The following is a 25,111-nucleotide window of genomic DNA, read 5'->3' as shown; positions in this document are numbered from 1 at the left end:
TAGATGTTTGCTTACTCCAGGTCAAGTTGACACAAGGAAGGATGAAGTGTTGGGTCTCCAAAAAGGCATTAAGGTGGGGATCTATACCAGGTTATTGAGGGAAGCGAGACAGGAAATAGCCGGGGCCTTAACAGATATCTTTGCAGCATCCTTAGACACGGGTGAGGTCCCGGAGGACTGGAGACTTGCTCATGTTGTCGCCTTGTTTAAGAAGGTTAGCAAGGATAACCCAGGTAATTATTGACCAGTGAGCCTGACGTCAGTGGTCGGGAAGCTACTGGAGAAGATACTGAGGGATAGGATCTGTTCCCATTTGGAAGCAAATCAGCTTGTCAGTGATAGGCAACATGGTTTTGTGCAGGGAAGGTCATGTCTAACCAACTTAATAGAATTCTTTGACGACGTGACAAAGTTGATTGAAAGGGAAAGGCTGTCGATGTCATTTACATGGACTTCAGTAAGGTGTTTGATAAGGTTCCCCATGGCAGGCTGATGGAGAAAGTGAAGTCGCATGGGGTCCAGGGTGTGCTCGCTCGATGGATAAAAAAAAAATGGGCTCGGCAACAGGAGACAGAGAGTAGCGGTAGTAAGGAGTTTCTCAAATTGGAGACCTGTGACCAGTGGTGTTCCACAAGGTTCTGTGCTGGGACCACTGTTGTTTGTGATATACGTAAATGATTTGGAGGAAGGTGTAGGTGGTCTGATCAGCAAGTTTGCAGATGACACGAAGATTGGTGGAGCAGCAGATAGTGAGGGGGACTGTCAGAGATTACAGCAGAATATAGATAGACTGCAGAGTGTGGCAGATAAATGGCAGATGGAGTTCGATCCGGGCAAATGTGAGGTGATGCATTTTGGAAGATCTAATTCAAGGGCGAACTATACAGTAAATGGTAAAGTCCTAGGGAAAATTGATGAACAGAGAGACCTGGGTGTTCAGGTCCATTGTTCCCTGGAGGTGGCAAGCCAGGTGAAGAGGGTGGTCAAGAAGGCATACGGCATGCTTTCCTTCATCGGACGGGGTACTGAGTACAAGAGTTGGCAGGTCATGTACTGTTGTATAAGACTTTGGTTCAGCCACATTTAGAGTACTGTGTACGTTACCAAAAGGACGTGGACGCTTTGGGCAGGGTGCAGCGGAGGTTCACCAGGATGTTGCCTGGTATGGAGGGTGCTAGCTATGAAGAGAGGTTGAGTAGATTAGGATTATTTTCATGAGAAAGATGGAGATTGGGGGTACCTGATTGAGGTCTACAAAATCATGAGGGGAGAGACAGGGTGGATAGCAAGAAGCTTATTCCCCAGAGTGGGGGACTCAATTACTAGGGGTCATGAGTTCAGAGTGAGAGGAGGAAAGTTTAAGGGAGATAGGCGTGGAAAGTTCTATACACAGAGGGTGGTGGGTGCCTGGAACGCGGTGCCAGCGGAGCTGGTAGACGCAGACACATTAGCGTCTTTTCAGATATATCTGGACAGATACCTGCAACAGGTATGAGATTGTTGTTCCCTGTACGGTTGAGGAAAAGGACTGTGGACAGGATGAGCCAGCTGACCATGGCACCGTGGCGCACAAGGTCATTCAAGAGGGGGGGAGCAAAAAGACAGGTAGTTGTTATCAGGGATTCTATAATTAGAGGGACAGATAGTATCCTGTGCAAGCTGCATCGGGCGTCCCTCACGGTGTGTTGCCTGCCCGGTGCCAGGGTGCGAGACATCTCCGACCGGGTTGAAAGGATATTGGAGCAGGAGGGGGAAGATCCGGTTGTTGTGGTCCACGTTGGGACTAACATCATAGGCAAAGCTCGGGTAGAGGTCCTGCTCAGGGATTATGAAACACGAGGAAAGAAATTGAAGTACAGGTCCTCAAGGGTCATAATCTCTGGATTACTGCCCGAGCCACGTGCCAATTGGCATAGGGAAAAGAAAGTTAGGGAAGTAAACATGTGGCGAAGGAATTGGTGTGGGAAAGAGGGATTCCATTTCATGGGGCATTGGCATCAGTTTTGGAACCGGGGGTATCTGTACCATCGGGACAGTCTCCACCTGAACCGATCTGGAACCAGTGTTCTAGCAAAAAAGATGAATAGGGTGGTCAGTCAGACTTTAAACTCGTGAGTCGGGGGGAAGGGAAAGTGAAAGAGACAGGGAGTATGGAGTTAAATGGAAAGATAAGCAACAGGATAGCATGTGTACAGGAGGATTTAAGCTCGAGGCAGACTAGGAATACAGCAAAAAGGAAGGATAACTTAAGGCATCTTGGCATGTCCAACCTCTCTCATATTGATAAGAAAGCTTGCATTAAGACACTTCATCTAAATGCTCTTAGCATTCGCAACAAAGTAGATGAATTAACAGCACAAATCCTCTTGAATGATTATGATGTGGTAGGCAGCACAGAGACATGGTTGCAGGGAGCTCAGGACTGGCAGTTAAACATCCAAGGATTCACAACATATCGAAAAGAGAGGGAGGTGGGCAGAGCGGGTGGGGTTCCCTTGTTCGTTAAGAATGGAATGAGATCTACGGCACTAAATGACATAGGGTCAGAAGATGTGGAGTCTATGTGGGTGGAATTGAGGAACCACAAAGGCAAAAAAAACTATAATGGGAGTTATGTACACACCTCCTAACAGTGATCAGGATGAGGGGCGCAAGATGCACCAAGAAATAAATAGGGCACGTCAGAAAGGCAAGGTCACGGTGATCATGGGGGACTTCAACATGCAGGTGGATTGGGTGAATAATGTTGCTGGTGGATCCAAAGAAAAAGAGTTCATGGAATGTTTGCAGGATGGCTTTTTGGAACAGCTTGTGATGGAGCCCAGAAGGGAATAGGCTATTCTGGACTTGGTGCTATGCACTGAGCCAGACTTTATAAAAGATCTTAAAGTAAGGGAACACTTAGGAGGCAGTGATCATAATATGGGAGAGTTCGGTCTGCAGTTTGAAAGAGAGAAGGCAAAATCGGATGGAATGGTATTCCAGTTAAATAAAGGTAATTACAGGGGCATGAGAGGGGAATTGACGAAGATCGACTGGAAGCAGAGCCTAGCGGGGAAGACAGTAGACCAACAATGGCAGGAGTTTATACGTGTTACTGAGGACAGAGTACAGAGGTTCATGCCAAAGAAAACAAAGATTATCTGGGGTGGGATTAGACAGCCATGGCTGACAAAGGAAGTCAGGAAATATATCAAAGTAAAAGAGACAGCCTATAAAGTGGCCAAGAGCACTGGGAAATCAGAAGATTGGGAAGGCTACTAAAACAGACAGAGGATAACAAAGAGAGCAACAAGGAAGGAGAAGATCATTTTGAAGGTAGGCTAGCTAGTAATATTAGAAATGATAGTCAAAGCTTCATTCAATACACAAGAAACAAATGAGAGGCCAAAGTAGATATTGGGCCGCTCCAAATTGATGCTGGAAGGCTAGTAATGGGAGATCAGGGAATAGCTGAAGAACTCAATAAGTACTTTGCGTCAGTCTTCACAGTGGAAGACATGAGTAGTATGCCAACAATTAGGGAGAGTCAGGGGGCAGAGTTGAGTACGGTAGGCATTTCAAAAGAGAAAGTGCGAGAAAACCTAAAGGGTCTAAAAATTGATAAATCTACTGGCCCCGATGGGCTACATCCTAGAGTTCTGTGGGAGGTGGCTGAGGAAATCGCGGAGGCATTGGTCGTGATCTTTCAAAAGTCACTGGAGTCAGGGAAAGTCCCAGATGATTGGAAAATTGCTGTTGTAACTCACTTGTTTAAGAAAGGATCAAGGCAAAAGATGGAAAATTACAGGCCGATTAGCCTAACCTCAGTAGTTGGTAAAATTCTAGAATCCATTGTCAAGGATGAGATTTCTAAATTCCTGGAAGTGCAGGGTCAGATTAAAACAAGTCAGCATGGATTTAGTCAGGGGACGTCGTGCCTATTAGAATTCTTTGAAGAGGTAACAAGTATGTTAAACCAGGGAATGCCAGTAGATGTTATCTATCTAGACTTCCAAAAGGCCTTTGATACAGTGCCTCACAGGACGCTGCTGAGCAAGGTGAGGGCCCATGGTGTTCAAGGTGAGCTACTGGCTTGGATTGAGGACTGGCTGTCTGACAGAAGGCAGAGAGTTGGGATAAAAGGCTCTTTTTCAGAATGGCAACCGGTGACGAGCGGTGTCCCGCAGGGTTCAGTGTTGGGGCCACATCTGTTCACCTTATATATTAATGATCTGGATGAAGGGACTGCGGGCATTCTGGCGAAGTTTGCCGATGATACGAAGATAGGTGGACAGTCAGGTCGTACTGAGGAGGTGGGGAAGCTGCAGAAAGATGTAGACAGTTTAGGAGAGTGACCCAGGAAATGGCTGATGAAATTCAATGTGAGTAAATGTGAGGTTTTGCACTTTGGAAAAAAGAATACAGGCATGGACTATTTTCTAAATGGTGAGAAAATTCGCAAGTCAGAAGTGCCAAGGGATCTGGAAGTGTTGGTCCAGGATTGTCTACAAGTTAACTTGAAGGTCGAGTCCGTAATTAAGAAAGCGAACGTAATGTTGTTGTTTATCTCAAGAGAGTTGGAATATAAAAGCAGCGATGTGCTTCTGAGGCTTTAGAAGGCTCTAGTTAGGCCCCATTTAGAATACTGTGTCCAATTTTGAACCTCAGGAAGGACATACTAGCCCTGGAGCATGTCCGGCGGAGATTCACACGGATGATCCCTGGAATGGTAGGTTTAACGTATGATGAACGGCTAAGGATCCTGGGATAGTCCTCGTTAGAGTTTGGAAGGTTGAGGGGAGATCTAATAGAAACTTGCAAGATAATGTATGGTTTAGAAGGAGTGGACGCTAGGAAGTTGTTTCCGCTAGGCGGGGAGACTTGGACACGTGGGCACAGCCTTAAAATTAGAGGGGGTAAATTTAAAACTGAAATGAGACGACATTTCTTCAGCCAGAGAGTGGTGGTCTTGTGGAATTCATTGCCGCAGAGTGCATGGAGGCCGGGACGTTGGATGCCTTCAAGGCAGACATCGACAAATTCTTGATCTCAAAAGGAATCAAGGGCTATGGGGAGAGTGCAGGCAAGTGGTGTTGAAATGCCCATCAGCCATGACTGAAATGGCGGAGTGGACTTGATGGGCCGAATGGCCTTACTTCCACTCCTATGTCTTATGGTCTTATGGACAGGTACATGGATAGGCAGGGAGCAAATGGACACAGACCCTTAGAAAATAGGTGACAGGTTAGACAGAGGATCTCGATCGGAGCAGGCTCGGAGGGCCGAAGGGCCTGTTCCTGTGCTGTAATTTTCTTTGTTCTCTTTATTTGTACTCTTGCCTTTCTCATACCTTTTCTAGCTGAAAAAAACTCATGCAATTTTTTTCCATATTACCCTCATTAATATTGCCCTCAAATTTCATCATCTTCCCCCTTATTGCCTTTTTACATGTCCGCCGCTAGTTTTCGAAAGGCTTCCCAATCCACTGGCTTCCCACTAACCACAACACATTTTATGCTTTTTCTTTTGCTTTCATCCTGTCCCTGACTTATCTTGTTAGCCGTGGTTGCTGATCCTTTCCTGATCTCAACTCCACTCTCCTGCCTGCTCCCCATGGCCCTTTCTCCCTATTTTTCATCAGAAACATATCTATTTCTTTCTTGAATCGGTCGATTGGTGCTGCCTCCATTGCATTCAGGGGCAATGAATTCCACAGATTCACAACTCTCTCCTCATCTCCATTTTGAACATTCCATCTCTCACTCGATAGCTACAGCTTCTTGTTTGAGACTGTCCCACAATGGCGAACATGTGCTCAATGCCCATCTTCTCAATCCCCTTTACTATTTTATATACCTCAATCAGAACCACCCCCTCACTCTCTCGAACACCAGCAAGTACAGGCACAAGCTACTCAGCAACTTCTCATATGACAGCCCTTTCATCCCGGGAATCAATCAGTCCAACCTCCTCTGAACTGCCTCCAGTGCAGATGTATCCATCCTCAGTAAGGGGATCAAAACTGGACACAATACTTTGGTCTCACCAACACCCAATGTGTTCGGAAAAACACTGTGTTACTTTAATGATCCAGTCCTTTGGTGATAAATGCCAGAGTTCCATCTGCCTTTCTTATGCTATGCTCTTCCTGCATACCCACTTTCAGCTACAAAGACAGCCAGACAACTCTGCACTGACACACTTTGAACCTTCCCTCCATTTAAATAAAAATTCGCTCTTTTTTTCATGGACAAAATAGGCAAGCCTTGTGCTTATGCACATTAACCACCTGCCAGATTCTGGTCCATTCTCCTCACCTGTCAATATTCAGCTGTCTCTGTTTTATTTCACATCACAGGCTGTTTTCCCATCTCTTTCAGAATCATCCACGCATTCTGTTATGTTACATTTTGTCTCTGCTTACATATCATTTGTATACGTTACAAATAGTTCAGGTCAGAGGCCTGAACCCCGCAGCAACCCACCAGTAACAATTCACCATCCAGGCAAAGACTCATTTATCCTGACACTCAGCTTTCTGTCAGTTAGCCAGCCCTTTATTCAAACCAATATTCTACCCTTAATCCCCTTGGATCTAACCTTCTGGTTCACTTTTTTATGCAGCAACTGGTCAAATTCTTTCTGGAAATCTCGATATGCCACATCCCTCGGATCCCTGTAGAAGATCCTCAATTCTGCCACCTCATCAGCTCCTGACTTCATTACAGCTTTTGTTCAAACATGGTCAAAAGAGTTGAATTCCCGAGGTGAGCTAAGGATGGCTACATTTGACCGAGTGTGGCATCAAAGAGCGCTCGCATAACTGGAGCTGGTGGGAATCCAGCAGAAACTCACCACTGGTTGGAATAATATCTGTACAGAGGACGATATTTTTTCATTCTTGAATCGGAAAGAGGTAATTGCTGGTTAGACCAGCTTTTATTGCCCATCCCAAATTGCCCAACTGATATTTGGAGTTCCATGTAGGCCACAGCAGGCCACGCAGTTTCCTTCCCTAAAGAACATAAGTGAATCAGATGGGGTTTTCCGACAATTGGCAATGGATTTACGATCATCATTAGACGCTTAATTCCAGATTTTCATTGAATTTAAATTCCATTATGTGCCATGGTGGAATTTGAACTAGGTCCTCAGAACATGACCTGAGTGTTTGGATTAATAGTCTAGTCATAATACCATTAGGTCATCGCCTCTCATGATTGGCATTTTGGTTGTTAGAGGTCACCTGCAGGAGGTCCTGAGGGTACAGTCCGAAGCCTAACCATCTTCAGCTGATTTATCCCATCATCTCTCCATCATAAGCTCAGAAGTGGGGATGTTCACCAGGGATAGCAGAATATTCAGCATCATTCACCACTCCTCAGATACTGAATCTGTCCATGTCCAAATGCAACAAGGCCAGAACGATGTCTCGGCTTGGGCTGGTAATTGGCAAGTCGCATTTATACTGCACAAATACCAGGTAATGACCATCTCCAGGAAGAGAAAATCCATAAATTGTCCCTTGACATTCAAAGGTGTCACCATCACTGAATTGTCCGCTATCAAAATCCCGGGTTTTACCACTGAACAGAAATTCAACTGGACTTCCTATTTAAATGCAGTGGCTACTAGAGCAGGCCCAAAGCTCCGATTACTGCATCAAGTGACTCACCTCCTGATTCCCCAAGCCTGTCCACCAGCTACATGGAACAAGTCAGAAGAATGGTGGAATAATCCCCACTTGCCTAGATGGGTGCAGCTGCGAAAGCACTCAAGAAGTTCGACACCATCCAGGAAAAAGCAGCCTCCTCCCTGCAGTGCTCAATAGCAGCAGTGTGCACCATCTATGAGATGCACTGAGAAATCTGCAAAAGATCCTGAGACAGGACTTTCCAAACCTATGACAAATTTCAGCTACAAGGGCAAGCGTAACAGATATATGGGAACAGCACCACCTACAACACCCTGTCTAAGCCACTCACCATCTCAACTTGGAAATATATTGCTGTTCTTTCACTACCACTGGGTCAAAGTCCTGGAAATTCTCCCCTGACTGACTGAGTCTACCTACAGCACATGGGCTACATTGATTCACCAATTACAAGGGTAACTAAGGATGGGAAGTAAATGCTGGCCCAGTTAGCGATGCCAATGGCCCAGAAACAAATAACAATTAAGTATCACCTATCTCCTCCTAATTCCAGTTTCTCATGCAGCACCATTCTGATTATTCTATAAAACCTGGTCTTTCTGTGGCAATGCTCAAAGCTACACACAGTACTCATTTGTGATCAAATCACATTCTGCACAATATTAAGAGCCATCACTGGCTGATGAGTATGATTGCCCAGCTTGGAAATTCCATATCACAGGTCATGAGCTCTGTGCGGGTTGATTAGCCTCAACTAGAGCCACATATCTGACCACATGTTTAGGAGGTCTTTCAGTGTGATGGAAGTGGTCTTGGCCTTGAGAACACCAGCATTCCTTTCTCCAGTTCCTTTCCCACACTTCAACTTCTTGTCTGGTGCTGTTGAAGAATTATGTGCCTTCATACAGGAGATTCACCAAGTTGGTTTCTTCTGAATGGGGATATCCCATACTTTGACCTCGATGTAGTATTTCTTGAAGGAACATTTCAAGGTCTTTGAAATGCTTCCTTTTACTTCTTGATCAGATGCCTTCCTTGAGTTGGCAAAAATTTACTTTGGTAGTCATAACTTAGGCATCCAAAGTACATGGCCAGCCCAATGGGGTTTGTTTCAAATCATCATGGCATCAATGCTGATGCTAGGAGGTTTTTCCTCCTAGCTGATGTGGAGAATCCATGACAAAACTGTGCTGAAAGGGTCTTGAAGTGGCAGCTCTATGTTATCCAGGTTTCACAGTCATATAGAAGAGGCTGAACGATGCATGCCTTGAACTCAAGGATCTTGCGATCAGCACAGATGTCACAATTGTGCATTCTCATCCTCTGGAGTCCAAAGGTGCCACTCGCAGATTGGACGTAATGTTAGAATCTCTGTATCGATGTCAGCCTTAAAAGAGAGAGAGCGTCCCATCTAAGGGAAATGTTCTACATTTGGGAGGATTTCTCTATTAATTTTGATGAAAAGATGGGCCACAACTTGACAGATTGGTAAAGGATTTGAGTCATCTTGAGGTTCGAACACAGAACATAACAGCGCAGTACAGGCCCTTTCGGCCTTGATGTTGTGAAACCAACCTGAAGCCCATCAAAACTACACTATTCCATTATCATGCATATGTTTATCCAACGACCATTTAAATGCCCTTCAAGTTGGCAAGTCTACTACTGTTGCAGGCAGGGCATTCCATGCCGTTACTACTCTCTGAGTAAAGAACCTACCTCTGGCTTCTGTCCTATATCTATCACCCCTCAATTTAAAGCTATGCCCCACCGTGTCAAACATGGCCATCCGAGCCAAACGACTCTCACTGTCCACCCTATCTCATGCTCTGATCATCTTGTATGGTTCTATTAAGTCGCCTCTTAATCTTCTTCTCTCGAACGAAAACAGCCTCAAGTCCCTCAGCCTTTCCTCATAACGCCTTCCCTCCATACCAGGCAACATCCTGGTAAATCTCCTCTGCACCCTTTCCAACGCTTCCACATCCTTCCTATGATGCGGCGACCAGAACTGTACGTAATACTCCGAGTGCGGCTGCACCAGAGTTTTGTACAGCTGCAACATGCCCTCATGGCTCCGAAACTCAATCCCTCTACCAATGAAGCCTAACACACGGTATGCCTTCCTAACAACCCCATCAACCTGGGTGGCAAATTTAAGGTTGAGGCTAATTCTTCAGTATACTTCTGCAAAGGCCTTAAGGGAGATTTGAAGACTTCTGCGAGCGAAAATGACGTTGTGAACCACATACTGAAGCTCCATAAGCGAGGTCAGTGTCATTTTCTTCGGTGATTTTAACTGGTTGAGGTGAAAAGGTTTTCCATCCATCCTGTCCAGGCCACTGAGAAGCTTGTTCTTGATGAGATTAAGAATGGTGGTGACAAAGCTGGAGAAAAGAGTGGGCGTGAGCCTCAACTTGACCTCAAAGAGCTTCTGCACAACATTGTATTTCTGGTATTGAAGCCTGATTTAAGCTGTTGGCCTTTTATCATTTTAGCAAACTACTTCAACTTTGAGGGCAGATTGTATTTAAATGGTTAAATCCCTAAGTTTCCACAGATCGGAATAATTCTATCAAGTGGAACAATGTATTACTCACTGAAGTGCAGTACTCCACCATTGGGTAATGTAACTTGTGCCCCTTGGATGTGCGTCCCGAAAAGAAACAGCTTCGGCAGATGTCATAATTTAAGTGTTTGAGGCTGCGGCACCTATTAAGGAAGAACAAGAAGTAAGAGAAATGTTCATTTTTGTTTGGATATTTTTAACCATCCAAGGAATGCAAGTTAAGTAGTTAAATTATGTATTTTTTTTATTTTGAAGAAACGGCAAAATTGTGTGGGGAGAAGCAAATGCTAGGTCAGTCGAGGAAAACTGTCCCAACTCCCCCAGTCAATTTTCATAATGGGATATCCCATCCCTGGAATTATTTAAATTGCTTCTGCGCTACAACGTTCCCATAGTATGGAAGGTTTTCATCTGCCACGGTGGCATAAACCTATTTAGAAGTAACCTTGCCAGAATCTTCCTGGAAAAGGTAAATCTGACGAGCAGCGATTGTAACATGTGAAGCTGTAAAGGCAACACTGAAGGAGGAGGACACACATTTTCAGCTCAGACAGCAGAAGGGAAGTACTCCAGGGAAAGAGAAGAAATAGCGAAGAAATAAACTGCAATAATGGCTGAGTCACAGTGGTATAGTGGCAATATCATTGAGCGAAATGCTCTGGAGAATGTAGGTTCATGTTCCAACACTGTAGCTGGTCAAATTTACATTTCATTAAAAAATACTCAGAACTAAAAGTTATTTCCAGCAACACTATCATGAAACTATCAACAAATGTTGGTAAAAACCCATCCGATTCACTCATGTCCTTTCGGGGAGTATTCGATCATCCTTACACCACTACATGTGGCTGCAGAGCCACAGCAATGTAGGTAGCTCTGAACCACCCTCCCAGCCATCCACTCAGTTCAACGGCAATTAGTGAAGGACAACAAATGATAACTTCACCAGTGATAGCCAAATCCCTTGCAAGAATGGAAAATGTTCTCATGAAATGGAAGGACTTGATCAATGTAGTGTGAAATTATCAACAGATGAATGGATAGAACTGCATACAGAATGTAGGTCATCAATACGATGAGATGGTGCAAAACAGAGGATATTGCCTTCAGGATTCCTGTCATGAAGCCAAACTCTGAGACTCAGCAAGCACTCAAATGTGTGAGCAGAAACTAAATAGCCATGAAAACCAACATAAAAGTACAAACAGCAGGCTCTTAAAATTTTTGGAGATATGCAAGGCAATATTAAATTATGCACTGAAGTGGTTAAGTTCAGTTAATCCTCTTGTAAATAGCACTGCTAACAGGAAACTCACTGTCAATTACAGATTAGTCCAGAATTTTCAAGGCAATAGATAAAGTGAAGCAGAATACCAGTTTCCGTGAGGAACAAACATAATTTGGAAGTTAAAGGGATGAAAGGAATTACTTTTCTGAACAACATTCGGAAGAAACACAGACAGACGGTTGATTGAGAAGATGAAACATGAGAAGATGGTAAGGAAAGAAATAGATTTGGAAGCAACAGTGTGGTAGAATTGTGGAAGTTCACTGGCCTCACGCAACATCAGGAACCAATACATTTGATCTTTAGAGAACAGAATGTCAGAGAAGGGGGGCTCTCTTCCCAAATGGTCAAGCTTACAAAATGTAGGAAAAAGGCTGCCTTCCTCTTGGTGCTTCTCACTGGATGAACACGCGAGCAAAGTTGTGCTTTTTGGTTGCGGACCTATTGGTGGTTGGTTCATTCATATCAGGCAGATTCTCCAACAGCGGGTGAAGGTGTGGTCACAGTCTTCGCTCAGGGCAACTGAATCTATTCCTCTTCTTTGTTCTTTCATGCAAGTTTTGTGTTTGGATTCCTGATTGCGGCTACAAAATCTCCTATCTGTCCCTCGAACTGTCAAGTCTGCGATCACTCACGTCCTGTTTACCTCACCCTTTTCCGCCGTGTCCCAGAGCCAATTACACTTTACTTTAAAGTAATTTTAAGTCCAAATCACAGTAAAAGGAAGCCATTTGGTCCATCATGTTTGAACTAGATCTCCAAATACATATCACAAATTAGTGCCTTTTCCTTAACCTGCACATTATTTCTCTTTAATTAATCAACTAGTGCTTTCTTGCATCTTTTACTGAAACTGCCTCCTCTTGGTAATGCATTCTATAGACTGTGATAAAGCTATTTCTTACACTGCAGTTACTTCTTTAGTCAATCACTTCAAACCTCTGCATCTTATTCTCAATTCTGTCACAAGTAGCAAAGTCTTCCCCTCGTCTACTCTGACCAGACCTCAAATGATTTTGCAAGATTCAAAATAATCTCTTCTAAGTCTCAGCATCTTCGAGGAAAGCTGTCCCAATTCCTCTAATCAATTTTCATAATGAGATATCTCAACCCTGGAATCGTTATTGTAAATTGGTCCTGCTCTGTCTCTCTCCAACATTTTCACAAAGTTCCCTTCGCACGGAAGGTTTTCATTCGCCATGGTGGTATAAACCTATTCAGAAGTAACCTTGCCAGAATCTTCCCAGCAATGCAAAGGCTGGTGATCTCATGGTTCTTTGAGCAATCTGACATTTCTCCTTCAGTTTTGTACAAGATATGGCATCTTAAAGATTCTGTGAAATCCTGCCCTGTTCCTCATAGTCCATGAAAAGCTAACAGACCTTGGCCTTCAGAGTTAGGCCACCATTCCTCAAGCTTCAGATGGAATTCAATTGACTCCGGGTCGTTGTTGCTCTTGATTTGGTTACGGCAGTCATAGTTTCATCCACAGTTGGGCTCTCACTCCAGTTCTTCTCAGACAGAGAGTTGTTTGGTCAGATCAATGGCAGTAACACGCACCTTCTCCAAGATGGCCAATCTTAGAAATGTAGGAGAATAGTTAACCAAAAAGGTTCAATTTACCCCTTAGAAATCCTGTCCAAATCTGCAATTTAATTTACTAGTTGTGGACAAGAAGTTTTATCGATCATTTAGCAACAACACAGCAATCACTTTCATAGGATGCACACACACTGATTACAGGACTAATAAAAAGGCCTTTCTGTAAATTCCCAATAATTGCAAATTACAGAACCAACCGGAAGTCGAGTCACAATCCGTTCTGAGCCACAGTGTCTGTGATCAATGCAACTGCGAACAAAATACCAAAAGCATGCAGCACTCACCTCTCACAAAAAATTAAGGTAAAGAAGTTGATACTTAATTTGTCCTAATTACTTCTCTGGTCCATGAATTTGTTCGGGTTTTGTGATGATCTCAGTTGTGTTGTTGACTGATGGAGTTTCTAATAGAACATCTAAAGTAAAAGCTTTCTTTAAAAACTAACTCCCTCTAACTTTCTGCTGGTTTGCACATCTCACCTGAAACCTACGAGTGGGTACTCTTTGCAGATGTTACACTTAGCCTGATGTTTTGCAGTTTCAGCAGCTGCCACACGGTGTCGAACAGGCAGCCACACCATGGACTGAGGCTCCAATCTCATCCACTCTACAAAGTGTTTAACATCAATCTCTGGTTTGTTCTGGCCCTAGAAGAAAATAAAAGATCAGCTGCATGATTAATTATGTCAAGTTTACATCCGCTATCCTCAGACATATCTAATACACTATCATTGGGGTTTCTGACATTGTTTTTATTAAATTAATGATTAAAAACATTGACTATTTATAAACATGATAGCCTTGGATTAGTGGTGGTACATGTTGGCCTCTGGAACTAATTCAAACCGAAAATGAGCACAAAATTCATACTGGCAAGTAGACCCGCTTGACCTTCTGAAGTGGCGCAGAGCACACTTACATGTTGGAAGCAACTGCGGACACTTGGTTCAATGTTGCTGCCTCCAAATGAAGGTACCTCACCCAGCTGCCGAGGGATCTGGACTGCATTGTGAAGCAAAAGGCTCAGGCTTTGTTGGTCACATAATTCTGTGGGTTCAGCTCCTTGTTTGAAGAGGTCTGCAAAAGTTATCCATAAGTAAAAGCTTGATATTCCGAAACTTAAGGGAGGTAGTTAAGAGTTCAATACATCCAATATATCTTCCTCAATTGCCTTGCTTTGTAAATTATCTTAAAACATTATTTTATGATCTTGATTGGCTATTTGCAAACAACTGTGGAAACAAAAACTTCTGTTTCTTGGCACCAATGGACAATGTATGTTGTATGATTCTCCAAGGAAGTCATTTCTTTCTTGATTGTAAATCTCAAACCTCTCTAATATCTCCTCGTTCTTTTCACAGAGATAATCTTTGTGTGGACCTGGAAAACATGGGCACCGTCCTCAATGAATACTTTGTGTCAATCTTTACAATGGAAAAGGACACTGCAAGTATTGATATCAGGGCAGAGGACCTAGGAACATCAGAAGTTTAGACATCGGAAGATGCAGCTGGTTCAGCAAATTTAAAAGTGGATACATCTACAGGCCGAACTGAAATGTATACCAGCGAGCAAGGGAAGTGAGGGAGGAGATATTTGGGCCCCTGTCAGCAATTTTCAAACCCTTGTCAATCACACGTGAAGTCATGAAGGACGATGAACATTGTCCTACGATGAACAAATGGAGAGAGGAACAGACCAGGAAATTAAAGGCCAGTCAGAATAATCTCAGCACTGGAGAAGCTATAAAGAGGCATTCTTAGGGGTAGAATGTACTTGCATGAACTAATCAGGGATAGTCAGTATGGATTTGTTAAGGTGAGGTCACGTTTCAGAAATTTGATCCTTTTTTGAGGAGATGTTGGAGTGTTGATGAGCTTATGCATTCGATGTGGACTTAGTAAAGCCCCCCTTGGCAGACTGATCAAGAAAGCAACAGTCAACGGGATCAAAGGCAAAGAGGCACGCTGGAGCCAAAACTGGCTGAGGCAGAGAGCACAGGGTGATTGATGGTAGAGGGATATCTATTTGACAGGATGTTTGCTTTGAGTGGGGTTGTGCAGGGCTTGCCACAAGGACCCTTGAAATTTGTCAACGAGATTCATCATTTTGGCTTAAACACAGTGTGTATGACCGTGTTGCTAGCGAATGACTAATTTAGTGAGGAGGATATCGACGGAATGGTCATGTAAATAACAGCCATGGGATCAAAGGCAAAGTGGTACACTGGACCCAAAATTGGTTGACAGACAGAAAGAATAAACTTCAGGAGGAGATCAGCACACTGGTCAGCTGGACACAGCAATTGGAACTCAACCAGGAAAAGTGTGAGCTGACGAACTCGGGAGGGCTAACAAGGCAAGGGATCACACTATGAAGGGTGTGATCCTGGACATTACTGAAAAAACCAAGATGCTGCCTGGGCTGGGAGTTCTCATGGAATCATAGAGTACAGAAGAGGTCCTACGGCCCACTAAGGCTGTACCTCTAAAAACACACTGCGACATATACTAGTCCCATTTTTACACACTAGACCATTCTCAAAAATATTATGCCATTACAAGTGCTCATCCAAGTACTTTTCAAAGGGTGTGAGGTTTCCTGTTTCAACTTCCCTCCCAGGCAATGCATTCCAGACCTTTGCCACACTCTGGATGAAAACGATTTTCCTCAAACCTCCGCTAAATTTCCCGTGTTTCTCTTTAACATTATGCCCTACCGTTATTGATGATTTAACTAAGGGGAACAATGCTTTCTACTCAACCTATCTTTACCTCTCATAATCTTAAATGCCTCTATCAGGACCTCCACTCAACCCCGAAAACTTCTCTGCTTCACAGAAAATAATCTGAATTTTTCCAGCCTTTCTTCACAGCTAAAATGCTCCAACATATGCAACATCCTTTTCATTCCCTCCAGTGCAATCACATCCTTCCTGATGGGTGGTGACCAAAATGCCACACACAACTCCAGCTGTGGCCTAACCAAACTTTTAAACAGCACAAAGTGACCTCCCCACTCTTACCATCTGATAAAGGGAGATGTCCCATATGTCTTTGTAACAACCCTTACTAGCCTGACCTGACCCCTTCAGGAATTTATGAACTAGCACCCTAGGATCCCTTTTCTCCTCTCAGCTTCCCAGTGTCCTGCTATGCATTAGATTTAGACTTAGGTTTTATTATCACACATATTCAATACAGGGTACAGGAGTGCAATGCCACCTCAGACGGTGCCATCTCAGGTACAAAGTACCTCGGTACGAAATTTCAGTTGCAAATGTAGAAAATTTATCCATCCTTCTTTACTCAGTCGCAGGGGAGTGGAACGCAAAGCCGGAGAGGGTAGTGGAGTCGGCCTCATTAGGGGCATTTAATCGGCCATTAGACAAGTACATGGATGACAGTATAAGGTAGTGGTGGAGGTGAGACAGACCTTGGGATGAGGGTAATAGTTCGGGACAACATCGTGGGCCGAAGGGCCTGTACTGAGCTGTACCGTTCCATGCTCTATGTTATAAAAATAATTGAATACGTTAAAAAGTTCAGCACTACAGTCTTCTTAGTATAACAGTAGAAAAATAAAAACAAAAGTTTAAAAAGTCAAACATTACAGTCCTTTCTTAAGCCACGAGTTTTCAGACACTCTGACCGAGGCTTCCCCCATGACGGTTCGTATTCCCCTGCGCTGGGCTAAGGCCCGCCCATCCTTGCCGGTGGACTTCACTGCTGACTGCCGTTGCTGACCTCCATCGGGCACGACAGGCTTTGCCACATTAAGTACTCTCTTATCTTAATCCTTCTTCAGGCAAAATGAATCTGCCACTGACCTGCCCATCTGACCGATGCCAAGATTGAAGCAGACAAGGGGAACTGGTAAAGATGTTTAAGATTTTGAAGGGCATAGAAAGGATAACTGGAAGCTGCTTTTTCCATTCGTAGACATGTCAATACACAGGGGGCATAGATTGAAGTTCACAGGTAGAAAGCTAAGAGGGGAGTTGAGGAGAACCTATTTTCCCAGTGTGGTGGGAGTCCTGAGCTCACTGACTGAAAGTGTGGCTGATTCAGAAAGTGTCTGAATATTTAAGTATTTAGATATTCACTTGTGTTGCCGTAGGCTCCAGGGCTATGAGCCAAAGTGAGTTCGATGCAGACAGATCTTTGTTGAGCAGTGCAGGAACTACGGACCGCATGGCCTCCTCCTGTGCAAAAAACATCCATGAGACTATAATTACACAGCTTTTCTTTGAGGCATTTCTCCACTTGACTGATTCTTTGTAAATGCAAGGCCGATAAAATAAATCCTTTTCTTAAAAGCTTCCATCTCACTGAGAAAGCTTCAGGCCAATTTGATAATCTGCTCTCAAAAATCTGCTCATGTTTTGATAGTTATGACAAATTCTACTATCAGGGCTGACACAATCCACAACATTCTAAATCAATCAATAATATTCCAGAAAGATGATCATTTGCCTATCCGACCAATTTTAACTGTTGCTTTAAAAAATAGAGAAATAAATCTGGATCTGTCAAAAACTAATCAGTTCTTCCTTGGACCATACCCGTACGTACCAGCTTTCAATGAAATATGCCCATTAGTTTGTGAGATACATTGCTGACCAACAGAACAACAAATGGGCAAAAACATTACCTCACATTCAGTGTTATCACTTCTGCAAGTGAGCAGTAGAGTCATACAGCACTTCCAAATCTTTTTCCCAGTGCGAATGATGAAAACATTATTGGTCACAAAAACAGCCGCTAAGGTTAGTGCCTTTGAGAAACAATAGCATCATACATATGTAGCGCATCATTTATCTTGCAGGAATGCACTGTGCACATTCTGCACAGACCAAGTTATGACTTAACACTCATGTGGCAGTGACTAAATACAGAAATATACTAATACAGCAAACCTTTTGTTAAACAGCACCTGCGGTACCAGGAATGAGCTGAATAATCAAAAATTCCAGTTGATCAATAGGTCCACACACGCAAAAAACACACACTCAATAATAGGAACATAACGCATGGGATATACACATTGTATCAGTGATAATGGGAACTGCAGATGCTGGAGAATCCAAGATAATAAAATCTGAGGCTGGATGAACACAGCAGGCCCAGCAGCATCTCAGGAGAACAAAAGCTGACGTTTCGGGCCTAGACCCTTCATCAGATGAAGGGTCTAGGCCCGAAACGTCAGCTTTTGTGCTCCTGAGATGCTGCTGGGCCTGCTGTGTTCATCCAGCCTCACATTTTATTATCTGGGATATACACATCACTGTTCTCCCTCATTTACAGCATAAATGACTTCAGTCATGAGGCAACTTTGCCTCAATTAAAACTTACTGGCAGAGTGCCTTTTCACTTGCATCCTCACCATACATCACAAGATGATGAGAATACAGTAAACATCTGGTGTATAATTTTTGTCAGTTTATTGAGTGTGCTAGTTTGTTGAACAAAGTTTACATACAGTTAAATCTACAGTTTACATGTGTATCAGCAATGATAGATTTAGTACTGACACTTGTATTTTTCCTCCAGATGACCCTTGTAGAGTCACGTCAAGCCAATTTTCAAAGAAAGCACTCTGATTCTTCCACTCATACTTCTGGAAAAGGAAGTTGCAGAACGTCACTGACTGACTTTACTTATTTGAATACAGCGTAAGGTACATAGAACATCGAACAGTACAGGCCCTTCAGCCCACAATGTTGTGCCGAACTTTTACCCTAAACCTCAGGTCTATCTAACTCCACCCCTATCTTATATGACCATCCATATGCCTGTCTAATAGTCACTTAAATGCCCCGAATGAGGCCGACTCCGCAACCCACTCCAGCTGAAACAAAGATCTCTTTGAATTGTCATTTGTCACACATGTATTGAATCAAAAAACAAATTTCTCACTTCCATAGATTTCTGTAGCATCTTAATATGATTTGTGAAGATTAATACTTCACCCGATCATTTTATAAATACAACTTTAAACAAAATGCCACTATATGGAACTTGTATGTTGGTATTTGTGCAGATGCCAATTCAGTTTGTGTGATCTGTTTCTATACAACGAGTGATAAATACTTCGAATAAAATGGTTGAGAGCAGTGTATGTGAGATTTAATACCATGCTTTATCGGCAGACAGTCCATGAGCGGGTAGTTATTCACGAGACTCAACTGACATCATGTCTCAGGGGAGCTTGTGACCTCTGGGTTAGGTACTGTTTGACCATTGCCTACTGGTCACTGGTTGAGAGGAAAGAGAACTACTAGCTGCTATCCATTTTCAACAAGTGATCATGATAATCTACCTGCGTTTCAACGTCCCATCAACATGCAAGAATTGTTGCTCGAAGAGGCTTCTGTGTAACAAACAGGAGCAGAATCAAGATCAACCTTGCTTTCCCTATCTGAACAAGCTGCCAACACCAGAAATATGGGACCGTCTTAATCATTCTTATACAATTAACTTTTACAATAGACAACAGGTGCAGAAGTAGGCCATTCGGCCCTTCGAGCCAGCACCACCATTCATTATAATCATGGTTGATCATCCACAATCAGTATCCTGTCCCTGCCTTATCCCCATAACCCTCGATTCCACTGTCTTTAAGAGCTCTATCCATCTCTTTCTTGAAACTATCCAGAGACTTGGCCTCCACTGCCTTCTGGGGCAGAGCATTCCATACATCCACTGCTCTCTGGGTGAAGAAGTTTTCCCTCAACTCTGTTCTAAATGCCCTACCCCTTATTTTTAAACTGTGTCCTCTGGTTCTGGACTCACACATCAGCGGAAACATGCTTCCTACTTCCAGAGTATCCAATCCTTTAACAATCTTATACGTCTCAATCAGACACCCTCTCATCCTTCTAAGCCAGGTCCCTGTACAGCTGCAGAAGGACCTCTTTGCTCCTATACTCAATTCCTCTTGTTATGAAGGCCAGCATGCCATTAGCTTTCTTCACTGCCTGCTGTACCTGCATGCTCGCTTTCATTGACTTATGGACAAGAACACCTAGATCTTGTTGTACTTCCCCCTTGACCTAACCTGACTCCATTTAGATAGTAATCTGCCTTCCTGTTCTTGTCACCAAAATGGATAACCACACATTTATCCACATGAAACAGCGTCCGCCATGCATCCGTCCACTCCGCTAGCCTGTCCAAGTCACCCTGTATTCTCATAACATCCTCCTCACATTTCACACTGCCACCCAGCTTTGTGTCATTGGCAAATTTGCTAATATTACTTTTAGTGCCTTCATCTGTATCATTAATGTATATTGTAAACAGCTGCGGTCCCAGCACTGAACCTTGTGGTAGCCCACTGGTCACCGCCTGCCATTCCGAAAGGGACCCGTTTATCACTACTCTCTGCTTCCTGTCAGATAGCCAATTTTCAATCCAAGTCAGTATTTTGCCCCAAATACCATGTGCCCTAATTTTGCTCACTAATCTCCTCTGTGGGGCTTTATCAAAGGCTTTCTGAAAGTCCTGGTCCACCCCATCCACTGGCTCTCCCTTGTCCATCTTCACAGTTATATCCTCAAAAAATTCCAGAAGATCAGTCAGGCACAATTTCCCCTTCGTAATTCCTGCTGACTCTGACCTATCCTGTTACGGCTATCCAAATGAGTTGTAATTTCATCTTTTATAATTCACTCCAGCATTGTTCCCACCACTGACGTCCGGCTAACCGATCTATAATTTCCTGTTTTCTCTCTCCCTCCTTTCTTGAAAAGTGGGACAACATCAGCCACCCTCCAATCCGCAGGAACTGATCCTGAATCTAGAGAACATTGGAAAATGATTACCAATGCGTTCACGATTTCCAGAGCCACCTCCTTAAGTACCCTGGGATGCAGACCATCAGGTCCCAGGGACTTATCAGCCTCCAGACCCAACAGTCTATCCAACACCATTTCTTGCCTCACATAAATACCCTTCAATTCATCCATTACCCTAGGTCCTTCAGCCATTATTATATCTGGGGGATTGCTTGTGTCTTCCCGAGTGAAGACAGTTCCAAAGTACCTACTCAACTCTTCTGCCATTTCCTTGATCCCCATAATAAATTCACTTGTTTCTGTCTTCAAGGGCCCAATTCTAGTCTTAACCATTTTTTTTTTCAACACACCTTTTACTATCCTCCTTGATAATTGGAACTGCAGATGCTGGAGAATCCAAGATAACAAAATGTGGAGCTGGATGAACACGGCAGGCCAAGCAGCATCTCAGGAGCACAAAAGCTGACGTTTCGGGCCTAGACCCTTCACCCAGGCCTGAAACGTCAGCTTTTGTGCTCCTGAGATGCTGCTTGGCCTGCTGTGTTCATCCAGCTCCACACTTTGTTATCCTTACTATCCTCCTTCATATTTTTGGTCAGTTTTCCTTCGTACCTCATTTTTTTCTCCGCGTATTGCCTTTTTAGTGATCTTCTGTTGCTCTTTAAAAGCTTCCCAGTCCTCCGGCATCCCGCTCATCTTTGCTATGTTATACTTCTCTTTTATCTTTAGAGAGTCCTTAACTTCCCTCGTCAGCCACGGCCGCCCCTGCCTCCCCTTAGGATCTTTCTTTGGAATGAACTGATCCCGCACCTTTTGCATTATATCCAGAAATACCTGCCATTGTTGTTCCACTGCCATCCCTGCTACGGTATTGAACCATTGAACTTTGGCCAGCTCCTCCCTCATCGCTCCATAGTTCCCTTTCTTCAACTACAATGCTGACACTTCCAATTCTCCCTTCTCCCTCTCAAATTGCTGATTAAAACTTATCATATTATTGTCACTACCTCTAATGGCTTCTTTACTTCAAGGTCCCTGATCAAATCCGGTTCGTTGCACAACACCAGATCCAGAATTGCCTCCTCCCTGGTAGGCTCCATACTGACTCTGCATCTCCTGATTCTACGTCTCCACTCGCAAAGGGCTGAAGATTTTATATTTCTTTACATTCATAATTTCATATCTATTTTACTATTTCTTCTTTCTTTATTATTTCATATTTCTTTACTTCTGACTATTTTAAATACAACAGGTTTTCTTATGCTACATCAGTGACGACATTTCAAAGGTAGTTTAGCTGCCTATAAAGTACTTTTTATGCCTGAGACCATAAAATGAGCTACATAAATGCACTTCTTTCTTTTATTAACTTCTGTAGTTGTGTTTCTTTGCCAATGGAGGATTGGCTATAATTACACAGGGTAATGTAGGTGAAATACATTTCCTATGACAAAATTCCAAACCAAAGTTACGAAATTAGAATAATAAACTATTGGCTGTTTGCAACTGAACACTGTAGATGAGCAAAGGTCGCTTAATCAGTAAAGTACTAATTAAGTATGTTCCCGACATGGAGAATACAAATGAAAACTACGGTAATGCTCATAGGAAATTGGACAACGTTCTATTTTATGATCATAGCAATGCCATATCATCAACACATGTTTTAATAGATAATAAGTCACTCCGGGATATTTATTCATTTGTTTTATATCCTCAAGATCATCTTTGCAAATCCTGTGAACAGGGACCACTGAACAGCTTACTTAGCCTTTTTTTTACACCTATAATATCCATGTTTTATCCCTCTCCCCTCGATGTTTGTCTGCAGGAAGATGAGTTAACAGGGGGCTTACAGTTTTAATTTGTACAGATATGTGTCCAATGTTTGTAAATATCTGACTGTAGCTAGAATCTATGCAGTTGTAATAAATAGGCATTCTTGTTAAGAACAGAAATCTGGACCGTGGTCTTCATCAGTTTGGATCTAAAAGACAAGTAAATTAGGGAAACTTAGATACTTTTCAAAATCTTCCACATTGGGATGACTCTGGAAACTGCAGGCTCGAATTGCAGCATGGTACCCTTCTGAATGTAACACCTGAAATCACGAAAGTAATAACTTGCTTGAAAATGAACATGGACTCTATGGGTTAAGGTGACACAAGCCCACGAGCTACAACATGGGGAAAAATACAGTGGATGCTATTTTTAATGAACAGTGTGTCAACATCAACTGTTCTGTCTGAGAGTGAAATCTGAGAAATGAAAAGTGAAAACTGCCAGGTTAGAAAGTTCCAGCTACGTGCTTACCTGATGGAAATGCATTGATTGTGATATTAATATATATATATGATTGTTAATTGAGAGTACTGATGAATTTTGCTTTTTGTTTCTGTGATGATCTAAATAATCCATTTGTCAACACAATAAAGTAGATATTGTTATTGTAAAACACCCCTGAAAATCCAAAGAAAATTTCAAGAGGGGCCAAATAAGTCGTGTTGGGGAACAAAGAAATGGCAGAGGAACTGAACAAGTATTTTGCATCAGTCTTCAGGTTGGAAGGCACCAGTAGTAGAACTTTAAGGGAGTCTGAAGCAGAAGTGAGTGTGGTGGCCATCTCAAAGGAGAAGCTGAAGGGTCTGTGTGGAATTTGTACATTCTCCCCATGTCTGCACGGGTCTCCGCCAGGTGCTCTGATTTCCATCCACAGTCCAAAGATGTGCAGGCAAGGTGGATCAGCCATGGCAAATGTGAGCTTGCGGGGAAACAGTACAGGGCTGGGTCTCGGTGGGATGTTCTTTGCGGAGATGGTGCAGACCCAATGGCCTCTTTCCGCTCTGTAGGAATTCTATAATTCCGAGAAGATGGTAAATTACATGGACCAGATGGACTGCCCCCCAGAGTTCTGAAGGAGATAAGTGAAAAAGCCATGCAGTTATTGGTGATCTTTCAGGAATTACTGGAGTCAGGGTGGGTCCCAAAGGAGTACAAAATGGCAAATATAACGCCCCTGTTTAAAATGGAGGGAGGCAAAAGACAAGAAATTATAGACCTGTTAGCCTGGCGCTGGTCATTAGGTCAGATTTTAGAGTCCATTATTAAGGATGAGGCCGGAGAGTACTTGGAAGTACATGGTAATACTTGGAAATACATGCTAAATTGGGCTGAGAAAACACAACTTTGTCAAGGGAAGGTCTCTGTTAGATTCTTTGAGAATGTAACCAGTGAGTTAAAACAAAAGAGAACCATTGAACTTTATCTGTTTGGATTTCCAGAAAGCCTTTGAGAAGGTCCCACACAGGAGGCTTCAAAATTTAAAAAAATGAGCTTATGGTGTTCGGGAGTAGGTACTGCCACGGACAGAGAATTGGCTAACTGGCGGAATGCACAGAGTGGCAATAAAAGGGTCTTTTTCAGGATGGCAGCCAGCAACTATAGGAGTTCCGCAGTCATCAGAGTTTAGACTACAGCCATTCACATTATACATTAACAATCTGGACAAAGGAACTGATGGTATTGTTGTCCATAGTGGGTTGTTGCTAAGTTTGCAGATGACATTTCGATAGGTGGAAAGGCAGGCAGTGTTGAGGGGGTTGGGAGGTCACAGAGAGTCTTTCGAGAAGTGGCATTACAGGCATAGACTATTTTCTAAATGGGGAAAGGCTTCAGAAATCTGAAGCACAAAGATGCCCCAGTTCAGAATTCTTTTAACATGCAGGTTCAGTTGGCAGTTGGGAAGGCAAATGCAATGTCAGCATTCATTTCAAGACGGCAAAAATACAAGAGCAGAGATGTATTGCTGAGGCTGTGTAAGGCTCTGGTCATATTGCATTTGGAATATTAAGAGCAGTTTTTGGCCATCTATCTAAGGAAGGATGTGCGGGCCTTTGTCAGGGTCTCGCGGAGGTTCTCAAACATAATCCTGGGGATGAAGGGACTGTCATGTGAGGAGTGGCTGAGAACTCTGGGTCTGTACTCGACGGAGTTTAGAAGGATGAAGGGGGTCACACTGAAGGTCAGTCAGGCCTGGATAGAGTGCACACGGAGATGTTGTTTCCACGAGTCGGAGAGACTTGGACCTGAGGGCACAGCCTCAGAGTCAAAGGGACCACCCTTCAGGATGGAGATGAGGAGGAATTTATTCAGTCAGAAAGTTGCGAATCTGTGGAACTCATTGATGTAGAAAGCTGTGGAGGCCAAGTCAGAGTTGATT

General features: G+C 43.3%; 1 protein-coding gene across 14 annotated transcripts in view; it reads right to left on the bottom strand.

Annotated features, from left to right (window-relative positions):
• Positions 1 to 25,111, bottom strand: part of LOC132210854 (utrophin-like) — a 247,310-nt gene that overhangs the window by 15,706 nt on the left and 206,493 nt on the right. The window contains exons 2-4 of one of the 14 annotated variants that reach the window (XM_059653535.1): positions 14,014 to 14,171; positions 13,575 to 13,741; positions 10,237 to 10,348 (exon numbers count right to left, since the gene is read on the bottom strand). The exons of the other annotated variants lie outside the window; for them this stretch is intronic. Coding sequence (XP_059509518.1) covers positions 10,237 to 10,348; positions 13,575 to 13,741; positions 14,014 to 14,171 — 437 coding nt within the window. The remainder of the gene's footprint in view (positions 1 to 10,236; positions 10,349 to 13,574; positions 13,742 to 14,013; positions 14,172 to 25,111) is intronic. 14 annotated transcript variants of the gene reach the window in all.

The sequence above is a fragment of the Stegostoma tigrinum genome, chromosome 21 (genome assembly GCF_030684315.1).
Source record: "Stegostoma tigrinum isolate sSteTig4 chromosome 21, sSteTig4.hap1, whole genome shotgun sequence".
Lineage (NCBI taxonomy): Eukaryota > Metazoa > Chordata > Chondrichthyes > Orectolobiformes > Stegostomatidae > Stegostoma > Stegostoma tigrinum.
This window is presented reverse-complemented; position numbering and strand designations above follow the sequence as displayed.